General features: G+C 38.3%; 1 protein-coding gene across 2 annotated transcripts; it reads right to left on the bottom strand.

The window, feature by feature from the left end:
- Positions 1–2,256: 2,256 nt before the first annotated feature.
- LOC134253131 (uncharacterized) lies at positions 2,257–7,211 on the bottom strand. 2 transcript variants are annotated; one of them, XM_062735639.1, is made up of 12 exons: positions 6,542–7,211; positions 6,129–6,199; positions 5,581–5,698; positions 5,097–5,165; positions 4,910–4,998; positions 3,982–4,144; positions 3,431–3,514; positions 3,263–3,327; positions 3,101–3,181; positions 2,921–2,981; positions 2,642–2,789; positions 2,257–2,549 (listed from the first exon to the last, which is right to left on the bottom strand). In XM_062735639.1, exons 1-12 carry the CDS (start codon positions 7,037–7,039, stop codon positions 2,407–2,409), a joined length of 1,590 nt encoding a protein of 529 aa, XP_062591623.1. In that variant the 5' UTR covers positions 7,040–7,211; the 3' UTR covers positions 2,257–2,406. The 2 variants fall into 2 exon arrangements, with proteins under 2 accessions (XP_062591623.1, XP_062591624.1); XM_062735640.1 differs by lacking the exon at positions 3,101–3,181.
- Between the last annotated feature and the right edge of the window lie 1,763 nt (positions 7,212–8,974).

The following is an 8,974-nucleotide window of genomic DNA, read 5'->3' as shown; positions in this document are numbered from 1 at the left end:
AAAAATACGCACTTTGAAATTTTTTTTTCAAATTGAGTTAAGTGTGTCCCAAATTTAACGCACTCTGAAAAAGTTTTCAAAGTGCGTTGATCTGGTACCAATTTTACCGAAACTTTGAAAAACTTTTTCAAAGTGCGTTGCCACAAAGCTGTGTGGTATGAAAGGGATTGAAGCACATACTAGTAATCTATCAGGATGCCAAGAAGCGCTGACTTAGGGAAGTATAGATGGTGACAGGACAAAACATACAAAATCCTGTGTGAGTTGGTTGATGTTGTAGAGGTGTGGGAGAATAACAACCACCAGACTTGAAACAAAGACATTTACAATTTGTGAGACAGTGGAAAACAACGACTGACACATGAGCAACATGGTGGCCATCAATGCTGGATAGAGTGGGATCTTGGAGTGGATCTAGACAGAAAGTTAGTTTTCCCTAAGATCGTGAAAGCCAATCAGCGACTAGACGCAGAATACATGTTCCAGCAGTCGAAGACGTTGATCGCAATATAGCTGAACATGTCAAGGGAAGAAAATTGTAGAAGGCACAATAAGAAGCCTTAAATAATAAATACTAAGTATGCACACCTCGTGACGACTGCAAGAATAGGGGATGGAACGTTTGGGTTTTCCAATAGAAGTCCGTTGCAGAGGGTTCCAAGCAACATTGGCGTGGAAGCTGATTAGGAGTACCAGGAAGAGCACGCAAGATGCAGAAAGAAGACTGAAGCAACAGAGAGGTCATCCTGCTGGATGTGAAACCGCCGAGACGATCCGTGCTGGAAGTCAGGAACCATCGTGGATTGGCCATCGCTGCTTAACCACCGGCTGGAGGGTGTCATTGTTTAGAGTCGAAACATCCGGTGGAGTTTGGAGACCATCTGACGACGATTGGAACAAGTAGTCGAGCACCAGGGCCGGAAATGACAGATAGCAATAGTCATGCATAAGAGTGCTAAATTGATAAAAACAGTAACTAAAATTCATCCTCTGTTAGTGCATATTTACTCAAGGTTTATCTTACAAGAATTCAATAATGACACGCTTTTCACCAGCATCTCTTTCTATTGTACCAAATAACAATCCGTTTAGGTACCAAACACCCGGAATGGCACACTGCTCACCTACTCATCAACAACCCAATCCATTTACATGCCAACACTGCTCACAAGCTTCTTTCTTTCTATTGCACCCAGCATTAATTCAATCCGTAAATGAACCTATACTTGGGCTATTATAATGCTCACTTACTTCCTTCTTCTTTCTAAATTGTTCAGTCGTAACGGACCGATCTTTTCAGTCCTATACATAACGACACCCAGGACGATGCGCTACCACCAGCTTGTCTCTATCTATCGTAACGGATCGATCTATTTAGTCCTATGCGTACCGACACCCAGGATGATACGCTGCCCACCAGCTTGTCTCTATCTATCGTAACGGATCGATCTATTTAGTCCTATGCATACCGACACCCAGGACGATACGCTGCTCACCAGCTTGTCTCTATCGTAACGGATCGATCTATTTAGTCCTATGCGTACCGACACCCGGGATGATACGCTGCCCATCAGTTTGTCTTCATCTAGTATAACAGAACGATCTTTCAGTCTTATACTGTACATACCGACAGATGGATTGATACACTGCTCATCAGCTTATCGTCTCGGAAGGATATTATTAATTCAACACCCGTGTTGATACGCTGCTCATTATCTTATCTCTATCTACCTTACCAGGCCGTTATATTCAATCCAATACATACCGACACCTGGGTTGATACACTGCTCACCAGCTTCCAGCTTGTCTTTATTTATCATTTCAGACCGATCTATTCAGTGCTATACGTACCGACACGCAGGTTTTTACTCTGCTCACCAGCTTCTCTATTCATCGTACCGTACCGATCAAATCAGTATTTCTTATTGGACCTTTCTTTTCAGTCCTATGGGTACCGAAAACTTGGATGATGGATGATGCGCAGATTACCAGTTTGTCTCTATCTATCGTATCAGTTCAATATGCACCGACGATCGGGTAGATATACTGTTCACAAGTTTGTCTCTACAACTGTATCTATCGTATCATACCTTTGTATTCAGTCCTATACGTAACCGACACCCTGGATAATCCTCTGCTCACCAGCTTGTCTCTATCTATCGTACTAGACCAATCTTATTCAGCCCTATATGTACGTAACGACACCCTGGGTGATACGCTGCTTACCAGCTAGTCTCTATCTATATTACTAGACCAATCTTATTCCCTCCTGTACCTACCGACACCCGGGCTGATACGCTGCTCACCATCTTCTCTTTTTCTAGTACCTATCGTAACAGACCGTTATATTCAGTCCTACACGTACTGACACCCTGGGTGATACGCTGCTTACCAACTTGTCTATATCTATCGTATTAGACCAATCTTTTTCAGTTCTATACGTACCGACACACGGGTTGATACGCTGCTCACCAGCTTGTCTCTGTCTATCGTACCCGTCAATAACCCAATCCGAAATTTGTCTCTGGAACTGGGTTTGTTATCTGTTCCTACAAAAGTAACTAATGTAGTATTCTAGTTTTCCAGTTGTCCTTACAGTGTTTTTATTTCCCTTTATACAATATGCCTCTTATACTCTTACTTGGACAAGAGTCCATTGCTTGTATCTTTTTCATAGTTGTATACAAGGGAAAGGCCTCTTCCACCTCGGGTTCAAACATCTTTCTGATCCTGTCTGGCCGTGTCTCTGATTTTCGACTTTGGAAATCGCTCACAATTTTACATTTACCCTTGATTCCAAAAAGAAAGGATTTTCAAAAATTATAAGTTTCATCCTTTATTTGTTTTTTGTTTTTGTTTTTGTTTTGGTTTTTTTTTTTCTACAATAAAAAGCAGTCATTGACGGTATGTTGTCTCTTACCGCTTTAACGACAATGATGTATTTACTTTCCAGACTGTCTCTGACAATGACATCATCAGGTCTGAAAATATCCATACTTTTTTTATTACCTGGCAATTCAATATTATTTTTTAAACATTTTTAAATTTGGTATTATTACTTCTCATAAATAGATTGTTTAATAACAAAACGCTGACTAACTTGAAATATTGATAGAAAAACTGGCTTGTGTTGTGCTGGAAAGCTTTGTCGCAAGGGAAATCTTTGAACAACATCAGTGATCTAAATGGATTTTGAATTTTAACATGTATTCAAAGGCAACAAATACTCTCAAACTTTTGATAAAATTTTCAAAATTCTTACTTGCAGAATTCTACGTTTTGTTCTTTTTGTTTTCGCAGTGGCTCCTTGATTATGACATCGAAATCCTTTAAAATACACATTTGATTCGAGTAAACAACAGTTTGGTTTCAGACGTATATAAAATGAATACAACATAATATTCAGTTAAAGAATTGGTGTCTTTTATACCTCTTTCAAAACGACTAGAAACTCACACGTTGTTTTACAAATGATGGAGGCTGTGCGGAGTCCCCCGTGTATCAAAGAAATCTCCTGAAATATACAAATGAACTGAGCATAAAAAGTTATACCAGTGATTAAATAAAATCACATCCTATACTTCCTTCAGAATTCGCAGATAAACGATTTTTAGTCAACGACTTTTACATATTTTTACTAGTCATTACTCGCATAGCGAAGTGGTTGAAGCGTCAGCTCTAAAAAAGGCGAAGTAAGGATTTGATCCTTACGTCGCGGGTTCGAATCCCACTGTGGGACGTGGAGACTAGCTGGTTCCTCGGATGAGACCGTTTAAACCAAAATCTTGTTTCGCAGTGGGTGTTGGCACGAAAAAGACCCCTCCTTGCTCAATGGCCACGAGTACCGAGTATAACACAAAATTTGCAGCTCTCCATCGAAAAATGGAGGCGTCTCCATATAAGTGAAAATTTCTCGAGAGAAACGTTAAACAACAGACAAAGAAACAAACAAACAAATATATTTTTATTGAGAATATTTACCCCAAACGTGTCCCCACCGTTAAGTTCGTGAACTGTTCGGACGAATTTGTTTCCCGTTCGCGGATCTTCGTCAAGGATGTTCACTATGGCTGTGCCTGTCAACATGATGTAAAACATGGACGGAGGGTGGCCCTGCTTCAAAATCACTCGGCGTGCCTCGTAACTGCAAATTTATAATTTAAGGAAATTATATGAATTACAGTACGGTGTTTATTTCTGATTCCATGTAAATTAAAAAAGACATACTGTATTGTTGTCTAATAAAGAAAACAGTTATGAAGTTTTTCACAGTGAGTTTTAGTTGCAATATTTAATCTATCACAATGACCTTTCTCAGTTAAATTGGCACTGTCCTTACGGCGATTTATGGTTCAGGTACATCTAATAGTTTCTGTTTGCTCCAAACTTAATCCTGGCCAATCATCCAGAAAACGTACATGTAAGTCTAATACAGCATCTTGATAGACCTGATCCCACCTCCGATGTTTTGGAGGTCTGTGTTTGCTCTGCTCCTGTTTTGTATTGGTTTATGGACTTTTGAATACTGTTCGTTATCTCCATGTGTTTCACCTCTTTCGCCACGAAGTGGCTTTTCAATTTTGAGTGAAAAATTTTCGAAGGAAGGTTAAACAAACAAAAATATGGATGAATGTCAGATCCAGCATTCGAAGCAATCTTCTAGATGTTCTGCCCTTGCAATTTTGGTCAACATAAGACTTTAAGTTAATGTAGATTGATCCTGTTCCAAAAACCTCATCCTGGTCACTCGTCATAAAAATGTATGCAAGTTCAGCAACCAGAGCACGTCTTGACGTCAATTTACAGCAATCCACGAGGCCCATGGGCCAAAAACTCTCACCTGAGTAACTAATGGCCCTTTTGTTCTTTATTAGCAGATTTCTTTATTCTTATGTAAAAATTTTCCCACCTTTGGTACTGCATACAGCGGGCCAGTTGTATCTGTGTGTGTACGGGATAGTCCTGAAAGGAGGCGTTGTCCCTCATCAGAGCCATTATCTGTCAAATAGAAAAAAAAAACATTACCATTGATTAAAGGCGCCGTCTTAGGTAATAGGCCGCTTATAATGAGTCATTTCTTTAAAGTCTGGGCTCACCACTTGAATGTTCTGCAGAGTTCTTCGTTCTTTGGGTATGGAGAGTAGTTCTTTCAACTTGTCTCTTAGCTACAATTTATAGGATGAAAAAATGTTAGGCTTTTATTTTCAGTCAGTCTTTGCAATGATTTTTAAATAAATTGTCCTTATAGCAGGTGTTGGGCTTGTAGCTTTTTATACTAGTACTTGTACTTACAGACCTGAAGTATCTATATTTAGTGATTAGTTACATTGTACTTTAGAAGGTTATTAAAGGTAATGTTCACAATTTGTTTTAACTAGATGTCTTCTATTTTCACGCAGTAGCGTTTCTAGAGAAGGTTGTGACAGTTTCGAAAGCTCTTTGCACTGGTGTTTAATTACATTTAGTTGTTTAATATCAAATCTATTTAAACCTGTAGATGACTTTTAAAGTGTTTAATTCAATTAGTCGTTTAACTTTTATGTAACACTGTTATAAATTACAGTATATTATGTCACCCACTGGTTCAAATTTGCCGTACGTATTGGGATTGAAGGCTAGGACTTGGTTCATATCATCCCGTAAATGTATGTACATCTCCATGAATGACCATTCACTGGTGTTGGGTTTTAGAGTGTATCTGCAAAAGTATTTTTACAAGATTTTTTTATTGCTGTTAAGGAGGCTGGGGGTCAACAAATTAACCACCAGATTTAACTTATTTTTTTAGATATGATATCTTAAATAAGCTGTCAACTATCATTTGGCAAAGAAAAATTTCATACATTCTATTTTTTAAATTTGATCATTTTTGTATAATCTTTACATGGAGCTCTTCTTTTAAAGGAGGTCAAAATAGTCTGAAAAATGGCCACAACCCCAGCCCCTTTAAACAAGTTTCATTATTCTATACAGCATACAGAAATATACCTCTGCGACCATTAAATTGATGTTTTCTCAGTCATACAAAGTAAAAGTCGTGACAGATTTGACAATGACATATCGAGAATAGCAGTTGTTCAAAATTTACATTATGAATAAAAGGTGGATGGGGTGGAGTTAGTACTCACCTCTTTAACCAAATCCAAATCCCGGATACAATTAGAACACTCCTGGCGATTCTTCTGAACTTGACAATGGCCTACAATGTGTATCATCATAAAATTATGAACACCGGTTACCCATATGTTGTGAGAAATATTGAAATGATACAACAAAGTGCAGGGTAAACAGAATATAAAATATACGTAGAAAGAAAAAAAATAAAAAGTGCAAATGAAAATACATGTACATGTATTGTGCAATCGAGGCAGTTGCACTAGAGGTGTATGTATAAAATTTTAACCTTCTCCGGTACGTAGTTCTGCAAATAAAGAAATCTGATATAAAATCTTTTAGAATATTTAGTTTTCAGGAAAAATAAAATTTTGCTTTTTATCTTTATCTTACAACAAAGATAAGACATAAGAGCATGAGAACTAACCGGTTCCCGCGGAGAGAGGTCCTCCTGGGGTGAGGGCAGGGGAGGGAACAGTAGACCTTTGGTAGACATTCTCCTCCTCCTCTGCAGACGACCAAGTCCTCGACTCAACATCCGGAGATGCTGCTCCCCAGTCACTGACGTCACAGAACTCCGGCGAAGGTCGTTACCGATGGAAATTACGGAGCTCCGACGTCGAACCGGTGAAACACGGCCGGAGCTCCGGATACTGGTTGTACCTGAGTTAATGGATGATTGTTGTTTGGGAATCTTTTGTGATTCCAAAGGTCTAAGTGAGAATTCTTTTAGCAGAAGTTTGTACTGTGACTCTGCTTCTGACCTGGCCAAGGAAGTACCAAGTCTGACGACAAAATCCGGGGTGTCCCGATCATCGCTTTTGCTATCCGAAAGATTCTCACCCGGATCCAGAAGATGTGGTACATCCAGACTCTGAATCGGAGTGGACGTCAGCAGACGATCCTCTTCTATCGAGTTATCCATAATATGAAGAAATTTTTGCTTCTAGCATAAACAGACTAGAACTCCACAGAAAAACAAGCTTTCTGATACATATATTTCTTTGATTTGAGGCGTAATTACGGATAGAAGATAAGGACTTTCTCGTTTTGATAAGTAAACATTGGGGTATTCTGTGGAGAGGTTAGGCATTATACAAACCATGGAACAGATTTATTGGTCATTTATAAGAAAATGGTCGAGTTACTCGGGAGAGTGACGATATTGTTCAATCTTTATCTTTAAGAAATAACAGATTCCCTTCTGAATAGTTCGATTCATCAAATAGAAACGTTTATCAATGAATATCGTGTTTAATCTCTCTTTTTTATCGGACTTAAATTGAATTTGGCAGAGTGGTGGCATAGTAAACGAAAAATGTATTGACACTTTCGTAATCTATCTAACTGTCGCTTTCATTCCGTTTAAAGTTTTCAAAGAGCGTTCTCGATTGTTTTTGGTATGTTTTTTCCTGTCTTATTCCTTTCCTCTTGTTTGACAGGATGGCCACTTCCCGTGAGAAAAATCAATACAAAAGACGTAAAATTCAAACATTACCGCGGTTTGCATACATGTATATATATAGCCATAATTAATGCATAGATACTCTTTGGTCAAAAACGTACCAGAAATACTATCCATCAAAAAAAAGTTTTTGGTTCTTTTTTTAAAGGCCACACAAAACAGATTTTCTGTTTTGACTTAAGTTGCTCGCAGAGATGTTTCAAGCATGACGTTGCGCAAGGAGTTCACTAACTAGTACATGTATGTATATGCGTTACAACAAAATATTATGCAATTATATTGCTGGTTTTTGAAATTTCACACCTGAGAAATACAAAATTCACCGTGCTTGAAGGATGAGGTGAATATTATGCTTCGAGGGTGGCTTAATCATCGTATTGACCGAAAACACCCCAACAATGATTGTTTTATATTATATGATTCAATGATTAAATGACAAAAACTCATGACAATTAAGTTTTTGTATATTTGAAGAGTGTGGAATTTTACATATTTTTGTCTCAGCCTTCCCATGACCTTGACCTCATTATGAATATAACTTTTCCAGATTCTTTTTATCAAACTTCATACATTTTTCCTTTCACTAAAAAAACAGTTTACACACCTTTATGCTACAGTCAAAAACACAGCAAGGCGTCCTTGTTCTTTCAAAGTCGTTGACTTCTAATGCTTCAAACCTTCGATTTTTCATACCAATTTAACACAAATCCGCGTTTTTCAGGCACCGGCACTTGTTTCGGAACTAATTTTTTAACCCATAATATAATAATAAGTACCTGTGTCATGATTATACTATGGGTTTAAAAATTATTTCCGAAACAAGTGCTTGTGTTTCCAAGGGGTCAACGTCTGCGTTTTCCAGTGGGGGTCCAAGGACCCTTTTTACTTGATTTAGTATTTGAATTTAATAACCTTGCAAATTCCAGGGGGGTCCGGACCCCCCCCCCCCCCCCTCTAGATCCGCGCATGCATGACTGTAGTTTTTTTTTAAGAATTAAGAGAACTGATTCACATAATTTGGTGAAATTGTAGTTAATAAAACATTCTCGTCTCGTAGATTTCAAATTAAAATTCAAGGTGCGATTAATTGGACACTGATATTTTTATTTGAAAACGCATTCAAAATGACTCCATCGTCTCAAGCCACGGTCCGGAGTTCGCATATAGCTCACATCGTCTCAAGCCACGGTCTGGAGTCCGCAAATAGCCCTCTCCCAGAATGGGAGAAGAGCGTACATTTTGACCGTGGTTTGCGACGATGAATGATACCATGATTATAAAATCACACTACTATCATTCCAATAACAGCGTATAACTTTGCTTGATCGAGCGTGGAAAAGTTTTACATGTTGATTACCATATATTTACATTTCCAATGTCTTTGTCCGAGATAAA

Source organism: Saccostrea cucullata, unplaced genomic scaffold, assembly GCF_032062105.1.
Source record: "Saccostrea cucullata isolate Sc308-1 unplaced genomic scaffold, CSIRO_AGI_Scuc_v1 ctg18953, whole genome shotgun sequence".
NCBI lineage: Eukaryota > Metazoa > Mollusca > Bivalvia > Ostreida > Ostreidae > Saccostrea > Saccostrea cuccullata.
This window is presented reverse-complemented; position numbering and strand designations above follow the sequence as displayed.